General features: G+C 35.2%; 1 protein-coding gene across 4 annotated transcripts in view; it reads left to right on the top strand.

The window, feature by feature from the left end:
• PDS5A (PDS5 cohesin associated factor A) overlaps positions 1-24,049 on the top strand; it is a 135,171-nt gene that overhangs the window by 35,121 nt on the left and 76,001 nt on the right. For 3 of the 4 annotated variants that reach the window (XR_003520625.1, XM_027597899.1, XM_027597898.1), the window contains 5 exons: positions 13,372-13,575; positions 14,683-14,769; positions 15,260-15,357; positions 20,193-20,319; positions 22,408-22,488. Coding sequence is in view for 3 of the 4 variants with exons in the window: in XM_027597899.1 (XP_027453700.1) it covers positions 13,372-13,575; positions 14,683-14,769; positions 15,260-15,357; positions 20,193-20,319; positions 22,408-22,488 (597 nt within the window). In the remaining variant the exon portion in view is untranslated. The remainder of the gene's footprint in view (positions 1-13,371; positions 13,576-14,682; positions 14,770-15,259; positions 15,358-20,192; positions 20,320-22,407; positions 22,489-24,049) is intronic. The other variant, XM_027597900.1, reaches the window with a different exon arrangement.

Below are 24,049 nucleotides of genomic sequence, written 5' to 3'. Positions count from 1 at the left end.
TGGACAGCTAATTTTAAATAAAGACCTGATCAAAGCCAGTGGAGAAAAGAAAAAAAAAGAAGGATTTATGTTACAAGTAATTATATCAAAGTGGAAAGGAGTACATGCTGGTACTCCTCTAACAGCTCAGTACTCACTCTAATCTAGCAGTCCATGTATACACTTAGTGAGCCACCATTTTGATATAAAAATCATAAGTTTTATTTAACTCCCAAGCTCACATGTTTTCACCCCAGAAAGGTGGGTGTTATTGTTGTTGTTTAAAAATTTTAGTGTACGTATAGAGGTTGTCTGAACTAATGGTTTCATTCATAATTCAACAAATAGAATGCTGTGTATCAGTACAGTTTTATAGATTCTGGACCACACAAATGAATACATTTTTATTGCCTTTGCAGAATTTAAAAGTCCTAGTGCAGAAAAGACAGAAAATAATAAGTAAAATGAAAAAAAAAAAAGGTTGTAAACTTAAAGCCCTGACATATGACAGTTAAAATGGTGTTCAGGAAAGTATTAGATTACTAATCCTGAGGTGCAGGTTTTATTTTTTAGTCCTAGAACTGCCATTAACTCATTACATTTTTTTAGTTAATATCTCTAGGTCTCCATTTCTTCCTCTATACCTCTTCCTCTCCCCTTTTGCCACTTCTTCCTCTCATTTTTAATGGAGTTGAAATTTTTGAAGTCCTTTTATTATCTAAAAGGTGATTGGATTAGTTGCTTTAAAGGAAATCTGAGATTCTTATGGTACATGTAATATTATTTTTAAAGCTTTGTCACTTTTTATTAAATCATTCAAACAAAACCAAAAATGGACAAAATAGGATAATAAATTCCCGAAGCAAACCTCTCGAGCATTATATCATTTCATTATTATTTCAAAATGTATTCCTAAAAAATAGAATATTTTTCAAAATCACATGATGGTTAGCACACTTAAAAATTTATTATTACTGTAATTAAAAATAGCTATTAACTGTTTTACTAAAAGCATATACATATGTTATGGTATGTCTTTTATGTATGAAATATAGCTTACAAAAATACATAAACTATGTAGTTTAATAAGTAACTATAAAGTGAACATGTGAATAAAGAAATAGAGTGTCGGGGTGCCTGGTTGGCTCAGTCAGTTAAGTGTCCCATTCTTGCTGTCAGCTCAGGTCTTGATCTTAGAGTCATGAGTTCAAGTTCTGCATTGGGCTCGATGCTGGGCGTGGAGGCTACTTAAAAAAAGAGGGAGGGAGCGAGGAAGAGAGAGAGAGAGAGAATATCAACACACCCAAACTTCTATAAGCAGTGTAATCAATGCAGTCTTCTTAGTTTGCTTATAATGTCATTGTCTGTGTATGCATCTCTAAAAATATAGTTTGTTTTTTTCTAGTTTTAGTTTTTGAATTTTATATGAATGGAATCACATCATATTATTCCTTGTGATATACATCTTATTCAATATTATGTTTGAGCTTCATCCATGTTATATCTGTTTTTCAGTTATTTTTATTGCTGAATAGTACTCTATTGTACTACTTATCCAATCTTCTGTTGACATTTGATTTCTAGTTTTTTTTGGCATTTACGAACAACATTGCTGTGAATATACTTGTATACATATTCTGTGTATAGCTACAACCTGCTTTAGGGCATAGACATACACATAGGTGAAATTGTTGAGTCATTGGGTATGCATATCTTCTACTTCACTGAAAAGACCAAAGTAGTTGTAACAATTTACATTTCAATTAACAGCGAATGAGAACTCTCATTTTCTTTGTTGGACTTTTAAAAGGTTGATTTAATTTTTAGCAGTGAGGAAACTTAAAAAGATCTTTTACTTTACTCTTTCCCCAAGGTAGTGACTTTAAAAAACCAGCTGTAGGGGGCACCTGGGTGGCTCAGTCGTTAAGCGTCTGCCTTTGGCTCAGGTCATGATCCCAGGGTCCTAGGATCGAGTCCCGCATCGGGCTCCCTGCTCTGTGGGAAGCCTGCTTCTCCCTCTCCCACTCCCCCTGCTTGTGTTCCTTCTCTTGCTGTGTCTCTGTCAAATAAACAAAGTCTTTAAAAAAATAACAAAATTAAATAAATAATAAAAATCAGCTATAGGGGCACCTGGGTGGCCCACTTGGTTAAGTGTTTGCCAGGGTTCTGGGAAGGAGCCCCACACTGGGCTCCCTGCTCAGCGGGGAGCCTTCTCCCTCTTCTTCTGCCACTCCCCCTGCTTGTGCTTGCTTCTCTCCCTCCCTCTCTCTCTGTCAAATAAATAAAATCTTAAAAAAAAAAAGCTGTATTGACTTCATAATTGAGAAATACAATAGGTTGCACATATTAAACATGCAATACTATATAATAATGTATCTACTCTTTGTTACCAGTTCTTAGCACAGAGATTCAGAAACCCTTGGAATTTCCTGAGTCCGAGGAGTGTCTTTGTTATGGTAATTGGGCAACTCTTGGCCTGCCCCTAGACTCTTAGGGGGTCATCAGAAAGTCCAAGCACGGGGTTAGAGAGTTGGAACTTTGCCACCTGACCTGGGAGAGGTGGGAGGCTAGAGATTGAGTTCAGTCATATGATAATCCTATATTAAAACCCCAATAAACCTGGATACCAAGGCTCAGAGTTCACGGGTTGGTGAACACATTGGTGTCCTGGGAGGGTGTTGTGTTCCACCAGAAGAGGGCATGAAAGCTCTTTGTCCCCCTCTTTCATCCCCAAGTGTTTTTTCCATTTGGCTTTCCTGAGTTGCATCCTTTATAGTAAAGTTGTAATTATAAGTATCATGCTTTAGGTGAGTTCTGTGAGTTGTTCTGGCAAATTATTGAACCTGAGGGTGTTGTAGGAAGTCCCAAAGATATAGCTGGTTTGTCAGAAATATGGGTGGCCTCCAGGGCTTGTAGGTGGCATCTGAAGGGGGGTGCAGTGTTGAGAAGAATTTTGTCCTCTAACTTGTACGGTTTGTGCTAATTCCTGGTAGTTACTGTCATAATTGAATTGAAATGTAGTACACCTAGTTGGTGTCAGAGAATTGCTCTCAGGACGTAAGTTTCACAAATTTTTAACATACATGTATACAGCCTTGAAACTGTCATCATAATCAAGATAATGAACATACGTGTCACCCCCAAATGTTTCCCCCAGTCCTTTTTAATCCACTCTGCTCCCCATTTGTGTCTGGCTTTTTTGGCTTAGCACATTTTTGAGATTTATTTATGGTGTTGCCTAAATGATGTTCTTTTTATTGTTATTAGTAGTTTTTTATGTGTATACCACAATGGATTTATTCATTTACCTGTCAATAGATAGTTATTACAATTTAGGGCGTTCTGAATAAAGCTTTTATGAACCTTGTATTTGTGTGAACATTTGTTTTCATAAATACTTAAAGGTGGAATTTTTGGCTTGGATTTTAGGTGTATCTTTAACTTTATGAAAAATGGCCAGTTTTCCAAAGTGGTTATACCATTTTATATTCCTACCACCAGTGTATACTTTTTTTTTTGTAAAGTGTCTGTTCATATCTTTCTCCTATTTTTATACTGTGTTAGAGGACTCATACACCTAGTGAAGCTACAGTAATCAAAACTATGTGGTATTATTAAAATGATAGATAGAGCAATGGAACATAATAGAGAGTCCAAAAATAGACCTACACATTACCGTCAGTTTTATTTTCAACAAAGATGCCAAGACAATTAATGGAGAAAGAATAGTCTTTTTATACAAATGGTGTCTGAACACCTTTACCTGAAACTCGCAACACATACAGAAATTAACTCAGAATAAATTGTAGACATATAATTTGCATTTTCTTTTTCTGGTTGAATTTTAGAAATTCTTTATATGTACAAGACTGGTTCTTTGTTCGTTATGCCTGTCACACATACCTGCTTTCATTTGGTAGCATGTCTTTTAAAAACTTATTAGTGATGTCTTTCAATAAATAACACTTTAATTTTAGTTTTATAGAATCAATTTTTAGGACTTTTTGTGTCTTAAGAAATCCTACTTAATGATAAATACATTCTTTTTTTTAAGATTTTATTTATTTAGAGAGAGAGAGAGAGTGCATGCACGCAGGGAGAGGGGTAGAGGGAGAAGGAGAGAATCTCAAACAGACTCCTCACTGAGCATGGAGCCAGATGCAGGGCTTGATCCCACGACCCTGAGATTATGATCTGAGCTGAAATTAAGAGTCGGTAACTTAACCAACTGAGCAACCCAGGTGCCCCAGTTCTCCTTTTTTTTTTTTTTTAAGTTTCTTAGATTTCCCTCCCCAATTTCAATTTTTATTCCACTGGGAATTAATTTTTTTTTTTTTTGGTAGATTCTAAAGTTGTCTGTCTTGGGGTGCCTGGGTGGCTCAGTCAGTTCACCGTCTGCCTTCAGTTCAGGTCACGATCCCAGGGTCCTGGGAATGAGCCCCACACATCAGGCTCCTTGCTCATCAGGGGACCTACTTCTTCTTCCTCTGCTTACTGCTCCCCCCTGTTCGTGCTCTCTCTCTCTGTCAAATAAATAAGATAGAAAGATGGTAGATAGATAGGTAGATAGAGGTCTGTCTTTACCATTACTTTCTGGAAGTGGAAAATTTTAATGATATTTTCTGTGGAATGTTGAGCACCGTGTGTTATTAAATTTTTACTATTTTAAAGATTATGTAAATTTTAATGATATTCCATTTACTGGATATTTTCTTCATAGTTTTTTTAAACCTGTTTAAAGACTCATATTTCTCTATAAGTACAAAAAAGAGGGAAAACAACTTTTCAGAATAATTTATTTACCTGAAAAGATGGCTGTATTGACATTTTTCCTTTAAAATATTTCCAACAATTTGTAAATTGTTGATTTGAGGACCACATAGAGCATGTAGACATGTTTTGCTTTTCCTTTGCAATAGTATGAACTTTTTGGAGCTGCTTAAATTCTCAAATCAGATGATTTCACTTAAAATTTTGTTGTGTCCTGATCACCTGGATGATTTTGCATTATTTTGCTGCATTGTCACCTGGCAGTAACTAACTAAAGCTTAGCTCTATCTTTAATTGGGGCATGTGTTCTCCATTTCTCCCCAGTACTTTGTTTCCATGTCACTCCCCTCCAGTTGTGACCCTGCTATAGATGCATGTTTAGGATTATATTTACTTAAAAATTCTAAATAAATTTCTAGCAAACAAATATATTTACTGATTATCTAGAACTGAGTAAGTTTTATGCCAGAATGGTAGGAATATGTATCATGGGTCATAATGTTCGTGTGTGTGTGTGTGTGTGTGTGTGTGTGTATAAAACACTCATATGTATATGTATATGTAATCAGTAGATGTTAAAGAGGCATTTTGTGAATTCTAATGTTTTTTTTAAAAAAAGTGTATGCCCATCCACTTTATGTCAGTCACTGTTCTAATCATTGAGGATACAGATGTTAACAAATTATTTTCCTTAGAAAACTTCGGTGAAAGAAACCTGTAATTCAATTTATTATTTTAAGGTTTTAATTCGTGTCATTATATTCCCAAATCTGTAACATCTGTGTATCAAGCCAGTGATGCCATGGTAAATATGTTCTATTAAAATCAGAAACTTTTTTTTTCCAGAAACTTTTTTTTAAGACAAGTTTGGTGAAACTTTCATTTCAACTATTAATATATGTATGTTTGTCTTGTATTTTGTGATAAATGCATTCATTTTTAATTTTAGTTTTTTAGTTTGATAGGATTTCAGACTTTGAAAAGCTGCAAGAATAGTAAAAAGAGTCTCCTGTGTTCTCCAGATGTTACCTTTTTCTACTTTTACTCCTCTTTTCCTCTCTGCCTACTCCCATGTCCTATGTGAGCAAAAGGCCATTTATAACAAAAATACAGTATTCTAAGATTCCATTCTTGATGTTTGTATTTGGGCTCATAGGGACAGTGATATATAGTCATCCTCATCTGTGTTTTTGCCAGGTTAGGTCATTCATGCTATACTTGGCTAAATTTTGTGACAGTGTATGTAATAGCATTCCTTTCTGAAAGTTTTAAAAACCAAACTAGCTGATTCCCAAGGATCAGATGTTCTTTTGTGTTTTTATTTTTTTATTACACTATTATTATTTCATCCTGAACTTTATTTTTTGTTTTTGTTTTGTTTACATGTTTTGATATATTTGTGTTATTTCATTCACCTGGTTGTAACATTAATTAACATGTAGCTAGGAAAAATATCTCCCCAGTTTTAGAAGTCATTTGTACTGAATTTTTAAATTGTGGTAAAGTATACATAACATAAAATTTACCATTTTTAAGTGTACAGTGGAGTGGTATTAAGTACATTCACATTGTGCAACCATCAGCACAATCCATCTCCAGAACTTTTACATCATCCCTAACTGAAACTCTGTACCCATTAAATGCTAAGTCCTCATTAAATACTAAGTCCCCATTCCCTCCTCTTTGTTAATCACTGGTAATCACTGTTATACTTTCTGTCTCTATAAATTTGACTACTCTGGGTACCTTATATAAGTGAAATCATATGTTACTCTAAAAAAGGATATAAGAGGGGCGCCTGGGTGGCACAGTCAGTTGGGCATCTGCCTTTGGCTTGGGTCATGATCCCAGGGTCCTGGGATCGAGCCCCGAGTTGGACTCCTTCCTTGACGGGGGGCCTGTTTCTCCCTCTCCCTCTGCCTGCTGCTCTGCCTACTTGTGCTCTATCTCTCTGTCAAATAAATAAGTAAAATCTTTTTAAAAAATAAATCAGGGCACCTGGGTGTCTTAGTCGTTAAGCATCTGCCTTCGGCTCAGGTCATGATCCCAGGGTCCTGGGATCGAGCCGCCCATCGGGCTCCTTGCTCAGCAGTAAGCCTGCTTTTTTTTTTTTTTTTTTAAGATTTTATTTATTTGACAGAGAGACACAGTGAGAGAGGGAACACAGGCAGGGGGAGTGGGAGAGAGGGAAAAGCAGGCTTCCTGCTGAGCAGGGAGCCTGATGTGGGGCTCGATCCCAGGACCCTGGGATCATGACCTGAGCCGAAGGCAGACACTTAACAACTGAGCCACCCAGATGCCCCAGTAAGCCTGCTTCTTCCTCTCCCACTCCCCCTGCTTGTGCTCCTGCTCTCACTCTCTCTCTGTGTCAAATAAATAAAATCTTTAAAAAATAATAAATAAAAAGGATATAAGATACTGGTGAGGAACTAATATAATAAGCACTCTCATAGCTTTGAAAGATTTTTTTTTTAACCACAACCCATGTTAAGAAATACACTTTACATTTTGCTCCCCAGTTCAAACAGCCATGTATGTGATATTTATCTGAAACAAAATTTCAGCTAAATTATACCCTTATCATATGTGGTGCCCTCTAATATTTTCTTTTCTTCCCTCCCTTCCGTGCTAGTATTGATCTTGTTCTGGGACTCTGTGACCTAGGGCAAACTACCTACAAGTGCACAACTTTCCTTATCCATAAACTTAGATGATAATAATACCTACCTCTCAGAAACATTATCATGAGTAAACCATTGCCATAATGATTGCTCCAGAGCCTCACACACCTAATAGATCAGTACCAGCACAAAATGGATGAATCCTTCCTGTCTGTTGTCAGAAAGCTTAATGCTGATGCTCCACACACCACAAAATGCCTTCGCTCCAGAGTTGCCAGCCAAAAAAAAAAAAAAAGCAATAGCAACACAGCCTCTTTCTTCCACACTTCCACTTTCCAAATCATGAATAAGTGCTTTTGATTGGCTAAACTAGATTACAACTGTAACCCTTATTGTAAGGTGACCTAGGATACATAGTTTTTAGCTTTCCTGCCTCTGCAGTAGAGAAAGGCATATTTTAAAAACTGCAGAATGGATGTGGTTTCAGTTAATCGTCACTGTGTATTAAAACAAAACCTAATGAGGGGCGCCTGGGTGGCTCAGTCGTTAAGCGTCTGCCTTCGGCTCAGGTCATGATCCCAGGGTCCTGGAATCGAGCCCTGCATCGGGCTCCCTGCTCTGCGGGGAGCCTGCTTCTCCCTCTCCCATTCCCCCTGCTTGCGTTCCCTCTCTCTGTGTCTCTCTCTGTCAAATAAATAAAATCTTAAAAAACAAAACAGAACCTAATGAGTTAAAATTATTATTCCTCACAGTTCTGTGATATGACTGCTCCATGTGGTGTTAGCCGGGGTTATTCTTACAAGCTAAATTTGGTTGGGAGCTCAGCCAGGGCTTTGAGCTCACTATGTAGTCTGTCTTTGTGTGTTGTCTCATTTTCCAGGGTTCTATCTATGGTCTCTTCTTTCTTGGATAGTCCAGTCTTCCTAACTGTGGTAGCTGGGTTCCAGTAGGGAGCATTCCAGCCTCTATATGCACCTGGTTACCAGACCTCTCCTTGCATTATACTTGCTAATGTCCCATTGGTCAAAATAAGTCACATGACCAAATCCAGAGTCTTTATGAGAGAGGACTAAACAAGATATAAATATATTATGAGCCATAATATGGTAGTTAGCCTCCAAGATGGCCCTGAATGATCCCCATTTCCTTATATTCCAACTGAATAGGGCTGTCCTGAATAACTAATAGGCTGTTGTGGAAGTGACAGTGTGTGTTTTTGAAGGTTAGGTCATAAAAGATTGCCATTTATGACTTGGCGCTCTTGGATCACTCACTGGGAGAAAGCCAGCCACCATTCCATGAGGACACTCAAGCAGCTGTCCAGAGAGCACCTGTAGAGAGGAACTGATGCCTTTTGCCAAAAGCCAGTGCCAGCTTACCAGGCATGTGAATGAGCAACCTTCATAGCACATCTGGTAGGCCCATTGGACCTTCAGATGATTATAACTTTAACTGACGACGGTTTCATTAGAGAGTCCAAGCAAAACCACCTAGCTGAGTCACTCTCCAGTTCTGCCTCCATAGAAACTGTGTGACAAATAAATGTTTATTGTTTTAAGGTACAGAGTCTGGGGGTATTTTGTTACATAGCATTAGATGACAAATACATATACTTTTCTACTGACAAATATATTTTGATGACTCGCATTTCCTATATAATAAAATCTGAAACTCTTTTGTTATGGCATTTAGGAATACAGTTTGCCTTTTTTACTTTATCTCTTGCCTCCCACTCAACTTCTTGAGATTGCTTCAGAATACTTGTAAGATGTCTCTGATGACTTCAGAGTTTGGCTGAGTTAGCTTTGATGGATTCATCAACCTTGTGAGTGAGACATTCATTTACTGCCTACCTCATAAAAAGGTATTTTCATGAAATGCAAATCTAACCATATTATGCTGTTGTTCAAAACACGTCAGTGGTTCTTGCCTTCAAGATAAAGGCCAAATATCTCTGGTTTGCATGTTCTCTCCTTTGGCTTTTATCAACTTGCATGAGGATTTAAACTATTCCTTAGTTTACTCATCCATAAATACAAATTTTGATTATTTTGTTGGTTGAGGTTAGATGAATTATGTAGAAGGGATCCTAATCAGATGATTTCAGGTGGCCTGGCTAGTCCTACCTGAAGTTAATGTTAGGATTATCTTTAATCCCTTCACAACTCCCATTTGGTGCTCTTTATTTCTCAAAGAATTCCTAAACTTCAGGTGTTTTTATCTTCTGTTATTAATTCCAACTAGATAACAATCTCTACTAAAATGTTAACAGATAACCAAGAAATAAGGCTTAATATCTCAAAGGGATGTTTGTACTTGTGAGCAGTAAGTAGGCTCTCACTGACTAGTAACTGCATAACCAAACCAAGATACAAAGCTGTAACAGAATGGCAGGAGAGGGTTGGTATTTTGATTAGAGGGCTAGTACTATATCTATCTATACATAGTTGTCTTGATTTGGGACTTTTCACCAGTGAAGCCATTTAACATTGGAGATTTTTGTTGTGGGAAGGTTTTTAATTTCAGATTCAGTTTCTTTTCATAGAGATAGAATTATTCAGATAGTGTATTTTGTGTGACAGCCCCCTCCAGTGTATTATTATTATTATTACTGGGTGAATAATATAATATGTCCTCTTTTTAATTCCTGATACTGGTAGTTTATGCCTTCTCTCTCTCTCCTTGATTTATTCTTTTAGAGACAATTCTATATAGTCAATTCTATTAGTCTTTTCAGCAGTCAACATTTGGCATTGTTTGGTTTTCTCTTATGTATGTTTGTTTTCCAATTCATTGAAGTCTGTTTTAATTTCCCCCCTTTGATTCTACCTCCTTTCTATTTAATTTGCTATTTTTCTAACAGATGGAAATGTAGATCACTGATTTTTCATTTTTCCTTCTTTTGTAGCTTATACATTTAAGACTGTAAATTTCCTATGAGTACAACTTTAACTGCATCCTACGAGTATTGATAGTTTTCATTGTCATTCAGTTCAGAATATTTTCTAAATTCCATTATGGTTCTTTGATCAGTTGAATATCACTAAATATCTAAGGAAGAAAGATAAAACCAGCATTACTATAAACTTTCCACGTAATAGGAAAAAAGGGATCACTTACCAATTTGTTTTAAGCTGGTATAACCTCATTTCTAAAATGGACAAGGTTGGGGGTGCTTGGGTGATTCAGGTGGTTAAGCATACAACTCTTGGTTTCAGCTCAGGTCATGATCTTGGGGTCATGGGATTGAGCCCCATGTTGGGCTCCACTCTCAGTACAGAGTCTGCTTGAGATTCTCTACGTCTCCCTTAGCCCTCCCCCTTCTCACACACACTCTCTCTAAAAAAGAATAAATAAAAAATCTTTAAAAAATTAAAAAAAATAAAATGGACAAAGTTGTCTTAAAGAAATCTCTGTTTTAGGTCAATTTCGTGAATATAAATGCAAAAATTGAAGTAATAGCATCTCAAATCTAGCAATGTACAAGTGTTATGACCTAGTTGGTGTTATTTTAAAATGGAGACTTGGACTAGAATTAGATTTTAGGAATGGAAACTTAGATTAAAATTAGAAGACCCGTCAGTGAGATTTACTCAGGAAAATATGAGCACCTCAGCATGCGCAGAAAAATGATAAAATTCAGTACATATGATAAAGTCATCTTCTGTACGATCTATTTCATCTAACATAATACCCTGTAGGTTCATCCATGTTACCACGAATGGCAAGATTTCATTCTTTTTTATGGATGATTAATATTCGTGTGTGTGTGTGTGTGTGTGTGTGTGTGTGTGTGTGTGTATCACCTTTATCCTCTTCTCTCTTGGTGGACGTTTAGGTGGCTTCCGTATCTTGGCTATTGTAAATAATGCTGCAATAAACATAGGGGTGCATGTATGTTTTTTCATTTTTTTTTTTTTATTTTCTTCAGGTAAATAATGAGAAGTGGAATTACTGGGGCATATAGTATTTCTATTTTTAATTTTTTTTTTAAGATTTTTTATTTATTTATTTGAGAGAGAGAGAGAATGAGAGATAGAGAGCACGAGAGGGAAGAGGGTCAGAGGGAGAAGCAGACTCCCCGTCAAGCAGGGAGCCCGATGTGGGACTCGATCCCGGGACTCCGGGATCATGACCTGAGCCGAAGGCAGTCGCTTAACCAACTGAGCCACCCAGGCACCCTCTATTTTTAATTTCTTGAGAAACCTCAGTGCTGTTTTCACAGTGGCTGCACCCATTTATATTCCCACCAACAATGCATGAGGGTCTCCTTTTCTCCATATCCTTTCCAATACTTGTTAATTCTTGTATTTTTGATACTAGCCATTCTGACTGGCATGAGGTGATACTGCCTTGTTGTTTGCATTTTCCTGATGATTAGTGATTAGTTTAGCATCTTTTCATGTGTCTCTTGGCCATCTGTATATCTTCTTTGGAAAAATGTCTATTCAGGTCCTCTGCCCATTTTTTTAAATTGGATTATTTGGTTTTTTTGGTGTTGACTTGCATGGGTTCTTTATATATTTCGGATATTATCCCCTTATCAGATATATCATTTGCAAATATTTTCTATTCAGTAGGTTGCCTTTTTGCTTTATTGATGGTTTTCTTTGCTGTGCAAAAGCTTTTTAGTTTGATGGAGTCCCAGGAGTAAATTTTTGCTTTTGTTTCCCTTGCCTGTGGAGACAGATCCAGAAAAATATTACTTAAGGTCGATGTCCGAAAGATTACTGCATGTGTTTTCCTTTAGGAGCTTCATGGTTTCAGGTATTACATTTAGGTCTTTAATCCATTTTATTTTTGTGTTTGGTGTAAGAAAGTGGTCCAGTTTTATTCTTCTGCATGTAGCTGTTCTGTTTCCCCAGCACCATTTATTGAAGAGACTGTCGTTTCCCCATTATATATTCTTGCCTCCTCTGTGGTACATTAATTGACCATATAAGCAGGGGTTTATTTCTGGGCTGTTTTGTCCTAGTGCCATACTGTTGATGTTTTGGGAGGTGTTTTTGTTTTGTTTTGTTTTGTTTTTTTTCTTTTTATTGAAGTATAGTTGACACACAGTGTTACATTAGTTTCATGTGTATAGTGTGCATAGTGATTCCACAACTGTATGCATTATGCTGTGCTCACCATAAGTGTAGCTACCATCTGTCACCATAAAATACCTTTAGGATACCACTGACTATATTCCTTTCATCCCCATGACTTATTCATTCCATAAGTGGAAGCCTGTACTTACAGTTCGCCTTCACTTACTTTGCCCATCCCCTAGTAACCTGTGTAGTTTTGATTATTGCAGCTTTGTAGTATACCTTGAAATCTGGAATTGCGATACCTCCAGCTTTGTTCTTAAAATTGCTTTGACAATACAGGGTCTTTTGTGGTTCCATAAAAAATTTAGGATTCTTTGTTGCTGTTCTGTGAAAAAATACTGTTGGTATTTTGAGGGGGATTGCATTGAATCTGTAGATTGCTTTGGGTAATACGGACATTTTAACAATATTAAAATTCATGAGCATGGACTTTTTTGTTTTAGAGTGATTCTGAAATGTACATTTGTTAATTTTGTAATTACAAATAACAACAGAGGTTATTTTATAATTATAGCTTTTAATCCGAAGTACAACTACATAAAAATGCTTAAGCATGGTTTTCTTTTGTGAAATGCAAAAGCTACTAAAGTGTGAAATGAGAGCAGTTTGAAAGAGCCTAAATCAAGGCAGCTTTGATAATAAAATGTAAAGAAACATAATTGATGATGTTGCAAAATATCAAATGAATTTGGTTGTATGTATGACGCTAAGAACTTTTTTACCTGGGCTAAATTTTACCTAAAATGATTAGAATCTTAAATGTAGATTTACACAAATTGATGGTGAATCCTCAGATAGTATCTAATTACTAGTTTGTGTTGTAATGGACATGAGTTTTTAAAAAAATATGTCTTCTAATTTCTAAATATCAGGAGTTGAGTATTTTTTTTTTTTATGTATTTTTACAGATGGTAGTAAAAACTTTTATGGATATGGATCAGGACTCAGAAGACGAAAAACAGCAGTATCTCCCACTAGCCTTGCATCTTGCATCTGAATTTTTCCTCAGGAATCCCAATAAAGATGTGCGTCTCCTTGTAGCATGTTGTTTGGCCGACATTTTTCGAATCTATGCCCCGGAAGCTCCATATACTTCCCATGATAAACTTAAGGTAAATATAATCTTTACAGAATTTAGTTTACTTTTGTAGTTTATAGTTTAGCTTAGCTTTAGGAATGTAGCTTTTATGTCATCATAAGAAGATTATAAGTTGTAAAACAGATAAATTATTCATTCAGTTAAAATTCATTGCATAGGTCATATGATAAAAAAAAATTTTTCATTGCATATCCACAGAAATGACTGGTATTTTTATTGAGGCATTGAAAGGTGTAGACCAAAACTAGTCCCTGTCTGCTCATATGTAACCTTCGTGATAACCCATCACTAAGCCCCGGTGGCTGAATTGAAGGGATAAATAGTGGATTAGTGACACTTTATAAAACAGTAGTATAACAGAATTTACATATTCAAATGATTATTTCCCCCTGCACATTACATGCAAAATTATATTATGCTTATCTTGGAAGTTTCTGCCTTTGTTTAAAATGTTTAAGGAACTCTTCTGAGTTGATCTCTTGAGCTGACTTCATATTCTGAATAATTTTATTCCTGGCAAATTTTAATATTTTGAACTGCTTTCTCTTCAGTTTTGCGTATTGATTCTATTTTGGGTTAAAACTTCTAAAAAAAGCTTATTAAGAAATGGCACATTATTGTCATGAAAAGTACAACCCTTGAGCCAGTCTTTTATGGTTTTTGTTCCACACAAGTTTGTAGTCACACATCAAATTCAAACTAGATGCTGAAAATTACTATTTTCATGTAGGAAATAGTAATGGAAAGACTCTTGTCCAGGTCCTTAAAATGAAAATTCTTTGCCATGATGCAAGATGTGAAGATAGTGAGTAAAGTGAAAGTTCTATAGTAGAAGAAAAGGCAACAAGATATAGAACTTACGGTTCTCTGAGAATGAGAAAGCCTAAAGATTATGCCAATAATAATTTTTATTATCATTTCTAAAAGATATCATTTTATATAATTTGCTCTGTTCTCATTATTTGGAATAACAGACTAAGCCAGTCCCAAGTCATTTGGCTAAGGAGAATTTTCTTTTATCGTATGTAATGGAGAATATGTATACAGACTATTATTAATGTATTGTAAAAGAATGATAAGTATTTGTATCTAAATTAATTTTATCGTTTTTTTTTAACAGGACATATTTTTGTTTATTACCAGACAATTAAAAGGTTTGGAGGATACAAAGAGTCCACAGTTTAATAGATACTTTTATTTATTAGAGGTAAAAAAAATTTAATAAATATCACACTATTTGTGTAATAGAAAATTCCTTACAGTAACTTTATAATGTAAAATGAATTTTTTCATTTTCTACAAATCCCACTTAATAAAATGTCTTTTTTAAGACTACATTCCACTGGAAAACCTATTATATAAAACTATTTTCATCTTTCTGTTTTTATTCTTTTCTAATCTGAAGAGGGATTAGGTTGAATTAATTTTCACTGTTCCTTATATTTAGTATATATATAAGTCTATTAATCTCTAACAGTTTTAGTATTTTTCCATTAGAGTAGGTTAATGCCAACAAACGTATGTCTTTTTAAAGGTCACAGTATATGACAACTTTAACAACTTTAATTTTATATAGTTAGACCTTTATAAGCCTTAATATAGATTCAAAATTCTAAAAATTAAATTACAGTAATGAATTTGCTTTTGTGTAACTATTCTGTGCAAATGTAAATAATCATTTTATTTATTTATTTAAGAACTTAGCTTGGGTTAAATCATATAACATCTGCTTCGAATTGGAAGATTGCAATGAAATTTTTATTCAGCTTTTTAGGACTCTCTTCTCAGTGATCAAGTAAGTTATTTTTTAAGCATTTCTGTTTGTCTCTTTCCTTGCTGTGCATACTGAAGTATTGTGTACTGTCCCTGTAACTATGATCTTTTAGATTTATAATGAAATGTTTTCCTTAGAAGACTTGACATGAGGAAAATAAGCAAATCTGTTGTCTAAAAGCCGCCTTTGCTCTTATACTACTATTTTAGGTTAGGTATCAGTTACATTGTTTGACTTATAAAGCAAATGGTGTGAGGCCTTATGTAATGAAATATTAAATTATGAAATGGAAATTTTAAGTATTGTAAGTACCATTAGTGAGTGCTGAAAATCATAGTACGTCAGTGGTTAAGCACACTGACTTCTCATTTTCAAGCTAGAAAAACTCCTTAATCATTGCTCTTTCTTTATAGAAATAGGGAAAGAGAGGGTGGTGGCTTGCCCAAGGACAAATCACTGAACAGGAGAGCCTAAACTCTGATTTCAGTTCAATGTTTTGTTGTGTTTTATTCTCTTTGGGTTTTTTGTTTAGTAAACCAAGCATTATCATGAGATGTGTTCTACAGCATTGCACTATATACAAACATAATATATCTCACATAAGTTTTAAATTTTCTAGTAACCACATTAAGAAAGGTTAAAAAGAACAAATGAAATTTATTTCGATAATATACTTTATCCCAGAATATTCAAAAGCTTAGTTTATTTTTTAAGATTTATTTATTTTAGAGAGAGAGCATGGGCACGCATGCGTGAGCAGGGGGAAGGGAGAGGGAGAGAGAGAATCTCAAGCACACTCCCCACTGAGCTCAGAGCCTGATGTGGGGCTCAATCTCATGACCCTGAAACCATGACCTGAGCCAAAATCAAGAGTCCAGCACTTAACTGACTGAGCCACCCAGGCACCCACAAAAGCATTATTATTTCAACTTGTGGCTCTGTCCATACTACAAGTGTTCAGTGGCAGAGTGGCTATTGGCTAATGGCTTCCATATTGGATAGCACATTTCTAGAGTTTTCTGTAAATTTTTTTTTTATGAATACTATGCTATTATGCTTTCTGTTTCCTTAGAATGGTAGGAATAGAATTTAACTGGAATAAACAGGAAAGAACTGGACTGTACTGGTGTAGAAATAGAAGCTTATAAAGAGACTGCATGAGAAAAAGCTTCCTTTGGCAACTAACTGAAGGCCTGTAAAAAAATGATAAAATATATAAACTTTACCTTTTGTGTTAGTTAGCTTTTGCTGCATGACAAAACAACCCCAAACTTGCTGGCTTAAAATAGACCCCACTTTATTTAACTCATGATTCTGTTTAGCAGTTCTTTTTGTCTGGGCTGGACTCACTCCTGTATTTGCAGTCAGTTGGCAGGACATCTGGCAGTTGGCTGAGGTAATAGGACAACTAGGTCATGTGTGTGTCTCTCTCTCATCATCCAGCTGGCTAGCCCAGGCCTCTTCAAATGCTGATTTCAAAAGTAGCAAGAAAGAGCATGCTTTACCTCACAGGCACTTTTTAAACCTCTGCTCACTTCATGTTTACTTATGTTTCATTGGCCAAGGAAGGCACATAGTCAAGCCCAGATTCAGAGATTGGTTAGATAGACTCCATATCTTCAAGGAGGAACAGCATTTTAAAGGCATATAAATATAGAGATGAGAACAATTTGTGGCCATTTTTTTGTATTCTGTCACATTTTTGCAACTTTTTCTTTTAAAATTAAAATCGCCAACAAAATTTTAAAACTCTTGAAATTGTCATCATTCTGCCCCTCTTGTTGACCTTAACTGTCCACTTAAGTCCACTGCCATTATACTTCTTTCCTCTCACAATTACTTGTGCATACACACACCTTTCTTTGATCCATTAATATATTTATTGAACCTAAAGATCTTAAGTTTATTGTTGACCTAATTATCTAATTAATTCACAGTGAGCTATGAGTAAATAAAAGACCTGCCTTTTGGGGGCGCCAGCATGGCTCAGTCGGTTGAGTGGCCAGCTCCTGATTTTGGCTCAGGTCATGATCTTGGGGGTCCTGGGATCAAGCCCTGCGTCCAGCTCCCTGCTCAGCAGGGACTCAGCTTGAGGATTCTCTCCCTCTCCTTCTGCCCCTCCCCGTTTGTGCTCTTGCTCACTCTCTTTCTCTCAAATAAAAAATTAAAAAAAAGACTTGCCTTTCGAAAGGAGCTCATTACTGACACATTTACCATTTGTCTGGTGTTCTTCATTTCTTTGTGTCAATGCAGATTTCTGTGTGGTATTTTTCTTCAGTCTGAAGGACTTTAACATTTCTATAGTTTAAGTCTGGTGCTTATAGAATTCTTTTGGTTTTATATGTCTGAAAATGTCTTTATTTCACTTTCATTTTTGAAAGTTATTTACATGGTAAAAGTTCTAGGTTGATAGACTTTTTTCTTTTGCCTTTTTTCCCCCCTCTTTCAGTACTTTTGAAGATGTTGCTCCATCTTCTTCTCATTTTCATTGTTTCTAATGAAAACTTTTTGTCATTTTTAATCTGTATTCCTCTGTACATAATGTGTCTTTTTTCTCTACCCACTTTTAAGATTTTCTCTTCATTACTGGTTTTAAACAATTTGATTATGATGTACCATGGTGGAGTTTTCTTTTTCTTGTGCTTAGGGCTCATTGAGTTTGGATATGTGAGTTTACCATTCTGATTACAGGATGCCCTGTGAATTGTGAGATTTTTCCACTTTGGTTGGAACATCTAAGACCTTTGTAAATTCCAGGAATTATTCCCTCTGCTCCTTTCAGGTGGTGCCTTCCCCAGACTCAAGACATTTCCTCACATGCATGTGCTGATCAGTAAGCAAGCACTTGAAGACTCAGGGATACCTTTACAAGCCTGCTCTCTGAATAGGTCTCTCCCCTCTGATATTCTGCCCTGCAAACTCTAGTCTTTCCAGACTTCAGAAAACCACTAGGCTCTGTCCGTATCTTCCCTCCCCACCCTGCAGCCTGGAAAATGTTTCCCTCAGCAACATGTGCGTGATGTTCAGTGTCTGAAAACTGTCGTTTCATGTATTTTGTTCAGTTTTTGAGTTGTTTCAGGTAGGAGGGTGAGTCCTGTCCCGGTTATTGTATCTTGGCTAGAACCTGTGGAAATCATCTGGCCTATTTTTGTATCTCTTCACTTTGTTCTTTCCTATCACCGAGTATATTTGGGTCTGAGAGTTAAATACTCTCTTCAGTTTTTTTGCATCAAGCTGAATATTTCTATTTTTTAACCCTTACACACATTCCCCCTAATACTATATAGTTGATCCTTCATGATCTTGGCCCATAGTAAACAGGATATTTGGAAGAGGGCATGCAATAGGGGTATCTTTCTAAAAGTTGTGGGAAACAGTATATCTAATGGGAGAATTTTTCCACCAACTTAAGGAATTTCGTTTTTGCATTTTACCATCAAGTGCTCAATAGGTTTCTTATACATTATTTCAGGTTAATTTTTTAAAAATTCAGAGATACATAAATGATGTTAAAATTTTGTCTTGATTTAAATTTTTCTATATCCCTATATCTGTAGTATAAATTGTATCATTTCTCTTGATTTGTCTTTACATATATATATCTGATAAATGTGAAAATGGACATTTCAAGTCTTTAGTTAAGATGCAGTCAGAAGGAGAGAAGCCTAGATGTTCTACTAGTTATAACAGTTTTATAGCCAGTCTTTTTAGGTAAGTACTGGATCAGCAGTAGAGACATATTTATTGAGGAGGTCTACAGTTGACTTTTCACTGGCTCAGCTAAAGAAGTAGGACTAAAGCTGATTCTAGGCTTTATACCTTGTTGACTTTTCATTTTGTTTGAAATTCTTTGTGAGATACCCAAATGGCATTTTCAGAACCTTCTAGTCATAAATTCTGATAAAAATTTTATCAGACTTTTGATTTTCAGTATTGGTGAACTAAAATCACTAGTGACGGTGGCCCAGTTGGTTAAGCGACTGCCTTTGGCTCAGGTCATGATCCCGGAGTCCTGGAATCGAGTCCCACATCGGACTCCCTGCTCAGCAGGGAGTCTGCTTCTCCCTCTGACCCTCTTCCCTCACATGCTGTCTCTCATTCTCTTTCTCAAATAAATAAAATCTTTAAAAAAGAAAATAAAAAAAAATAAAATCGCTAGTGACAAAAGCAAAAATTGCTTGTATTGGTTGAGGGCTTTTTGGTGTTTATAGTTTTGGGGAGTGTATTAAGATCTAAAAGAGGGGGCGCCTGGGTGGCTCAGTTGGTTGGGCGACTGCCTTCGGCTCAGGTCATGATCCTGGAGTCCCGGGATCAAGTCCCGCATCGGGCTCCCTGCTCGGCAGGGAGTCTGCTTGTCCCTCTGACCCTCCCCCTCCCATGTGCTCTCTCTTATTCTCTCTCTCTCAAATGAATAAATAAAATCTTTAAAAAAAAAAGATCTAAAAGAATAAAAAGGATGAAAAACTGTCTATTATCATTATCTTGTACTTTTTTTGTTTTCTTAATTAAAATTTTATCACCTTTTGAAATCTGGGGACATATAAGCAAAGATGTCCTTTATTTAAAGTTGATGTTTTTGTTTGGTTGAATTTAACTCACTCTGAATCCTAATTGTGTAGTGACTTAACTCATTTTAAAAGTCTTTGGTTTTGTAAAATACTTTACAACAATACCTTACAGCTGTTGTTACAGTCAGCAGAGCAAGAAAGTAAATAGAGCAGTCAAAATTTCATTGCTATTAATTGGTATGGATTCTTCAAGTAAAAATTCTTTTATCTGAGATAGTTGTTTTAAACTGGGATGTATAACTTTCTTTTTGTAAGCCTGATTTTTTTTCTTCTTTGTTTTTTTTTAAGCAATAGCCACAATAAGAAGGTACAAATGCACATGCTGGACTTGATGAGTTCTATCATCATGGAAGGTGATGGAGTTACTCAAGAATTATTAGACTCCATTCTTATTAACCTCATTCCTGCACATAAGGTCTGTATAATATGAAGATATTAAGAGTTAATGTTTAAAGATAGTACTACACATATGAAAAATAATTTGTAATTTCACATTATTCCCACTATCATTTTCGAGCCCCAATAAAATAGTGTAACACACATCAGTCTTAAAATTACTGTTTTTAGAAGATTTATTGATTAATATATATTGTAGAAGATTTTCATTCAGTGAAGTGCTTCCTATTTTCTGGAACACAAAAATCTTTCACCTTTACCACTTATATGTAATGTGGGAATTAGAAAGAGTACTGTCTTAGGTGTTGGTTTTTTGTTTTGGGTTTTTTTGGGGGCGGGGAAGGAAAATGTATTTCCTTCTTTGTAACAGATGTGGGACATAGGAATTGTATTTCTTCTCAGAATCCATTTTTCTTGGGCATTTTCAGAAAAAGATTTGGGCAGAAGCAGGAACTATATGGTTAATGTTAAGGGGAAAGAGATGATTCACAGCTGTATATTTCTCCCTGTTTCCTTTTTCTCTTTCTGCTACTTCTTCCTAAGAAACTGAAGGACTTAGCTTTCCACAAGCTCTACGTACTCAGTCATACCTTACTGTTGATATTTACCCTCCTGCTCTTTTCCTCTAATGGTACAGTGATCAGATGTTAGATGAACGGTGTATCTAATTAACACTTATCTAATAATGCAATTAATTAGAAGTTCTTCTTCTGCCTTCAAATATTATTTGCATTTTATTAATTCAAATGAATCTGTAATTTGCCAAAATTTTGAAAGTATGGCAAAGGTAGGGGGGTGCATGTCAGGCAAAATAAGAGAGGAAAAACAAAGAGGAATAGATAGCATATTTGATGTTTATATTCTAGTTAGTATTTTTATGATTAGGAAATTTATATACCGTTTTAGGAAATAGAAAGGTTGCCTTAATTTTGAGTTAATCTTATCCTTTTGCCAGTGGAATAAAATCTTAGAGCAAGGGTCAAGAAGCTATGGCTTGTGGACCAAATCTAGTTCGCTACCTGTTTATGTAAATGAAGTTTTTTTGTATACAGCCATTCTCATTGATTTTCATTTTGTCTGTGGCTGTTTCACACTCAACAGCAGAATTGTGTAGTTGCAGCAGTAACTGTATGACTCAAAAAGCCTAAAATATTTCCATCTGGCTCTTCGCATAAAAAGTTTGTTATTGGGCGCCTGGGTGGCTCAGTTGGTTAAACGACTGCCTTCAGCTCAGGTCATGATCCCGGAGTGCCGGGATCGAGTCCTGCATCTCGCTTCTTGCTCGGCGAGGAGCCTGCTTTTCCCTCTGACCCTCTCCCCTCTCATGTACTCTCTCTCTCATTCTCGCTCTCTCAAATAAATATTTTAAAAAAAAATTTTTGTTATTACTCACTGAGAGTATAGAGTTTCCTAGTGTCTTTTTGGGAGAGGTGCAAGATGATGGTAAATGAATCTCAGTTTGGTCCAAAACTTCAGTTTAGAGATGCTGATAGGTACTTATTTTTTTAAAACAAGAAATCCATTTCCAAATAAGTCTTTAAAAATTGAATATGTCTTTTCTGTGGCCTTTCTCAGACCCGTTAATTTGTTACAGTGGCACTGGGAATCTTGAGAAGCAAACACAGGATTCAGTGTTTCAAAACTATCTAATTGACCAAGTATTTTTCTTGGAACACTTTCCAGGTGTACTCTTTCTTAGATCACACATTGATTAGACAATGAAGTACTTAGGATGGTGGATGACACAGGGTGTAGGTGTGGGTGTGGGTATGGGTGTGTATTTAGGATACAGGGGTATAATTGGCAGTTCAAATTAGTTAACAAACCCAAAAAGCCTTAGGTCTGTTTTCAGTTTAGTAAAACTAAACAAAATAAGGAGTTTGGCTTTTGGCTGTCTAATATATTTTAGTGTTTGATTTATAGTGCTCTTTGCAACTTCTGCATTTAAGACCACTTGACTAGAGAATATTAGGTAAAACCTTGAATGGGGTTCAGTGATATTTTTTGCTTTATAGTTTGGAGATTTGAAGATTATAGTGTTATCATGGTTCTATCTCATAAATTCATGAATTCATTTGTAACTTGGCATATTTTTATTGTGTTCCAGAACTTAAATAAACAGTCCTTTGACCTTGCAAAAGTCTTATTGAAAAGGACAGTCCAAACTATTGAGGCGTGCATTGCCAATGTATGTATTTCTGTTTATATTTTGTCCGTAATTTTATAATTCTTAATGCATTGTATTAATTTATTGAGACCTTTCACATATAGTTTTGCTTAGCCTATAAACAGTTTCATCTATTTAAAACAAATACATAAAAGAACTGATGTATCCAGATGTGACCAAATGCAGTATAACTATATAAGCTTTGACATTATTTTTAAATGGCATAAGATAGAGGATATTTTATAAAAACTTGTCTACAACTCCCACCCCTCTTTCACTGCCTTTGTATTTATATTTATCTTTTTATCTCCTGAGTATGCTGATCTCTTTCACTTTCTCCTTTCTTCTTTACCTTTATTTTCCTAGGTCATTCCTCTGAACTCTTTTGTTTCTCTCTTAAATATCTGTTGTATGTTAATAAAAATACTGTTTTTTACTTTATTGAAGTTTTTTTAACTTAAAATCAAGTAATCTAGAATAAAAAATAATTTATAATTCTTCCTAATATAGCTGTTCATTCCATTATTGCATATTTGCTCACACTCGTACCTGTTTTTTTTACATACTCTATATAAAATTTTGAATTGTCTGTATATTTCTATATTTTGAAATTATTTTTTTATAATATAAATGACCACAAATGTTTCTTTGAATTGATATATATCCATAATTTATCTAACCATTTCCTTATTATCTTGCATTTAGATATTTTCAGTGTTTTCCTTTAATAGTTACCGTCTTGAGTGTAGCATTTATCTGTTGTTGAATTATTTTCCACATCTAAAAACCCAAGTGAGAGTATATTAATGGCATAAATTATTAGTATTACTTATATTACTAAATTAATATTTAAACATGGTAAAAGAAAAGTTTCTTTTCACAAAAGAATGTATAGTGAAAAGTGTCTCTCTTCAACTCTGGATACCCTATTCTCAGTTCTCAGAAATAACCATTACCAATAGACTTTCAATATATCCTTCCAGAATTAGTGTTTTATGCGTAATCATTTTTGTATATGTATTTTTTAATCTTGTTAAAACTTTTTTTTCATTTTTCCTCGGTCTACATAGTAAGAATATTTTCTAACTTTTAGTGTATTTTGCTTTTCAAAGGAAATATATTATTTGATGATACTACCAAAAATATATACTTAACATCAGTTATGTGCAACTGCCTCCTTATCATTTTTAAATTTAATATTTTTTTCCTTTGTGTGTCTGTGTATTGGCAGGGAATGGAGGTGTCTTTTAATTTGTGCTTTTGATATTCTCTTTGTTTCTTTCTAGCATTCTTTTAAATTACCAGTTAGCTTTTGTATCATCACTTTTTTTCCTTCTTGATACTCTGAGTCAAAATCTATTTGACTTTGGGTATTTAAAAAAAAAAAAAAGCCCCCACCTTTAAGTACTCTCTATTACTTTAATGGCAAAATTAGACATAAATAAAAGGCAGAAAATAAAAGATTGAGACTTTAAAGTTTCTCTTATAAGGTAATTTCTCTATAAAATTCTTTATAATGAATTACATAAACTATCAAAGTTGTTTTGCTTTTATGGAAGATTCCTAGAAATACCATCTTAAT

Source organism: Zalophus californianus, chromosome 2 (assembly GCF_009762305.2).
Source record: "Zalophus californianus isolate mZalCal1 chromosome 2, mZalCal1.pri.v2, whole genome shotgun sequence".
NCBI lineage: Eukaryota > Metazoa > Chordata > Mammalia > Carnivora > Otariidae > Zalophus > Zalophus californianus.
Note: the sequence above shows the minus strand (reverse complement) of the source record. Positions and strands in the feature narration are given on the sequence as shown.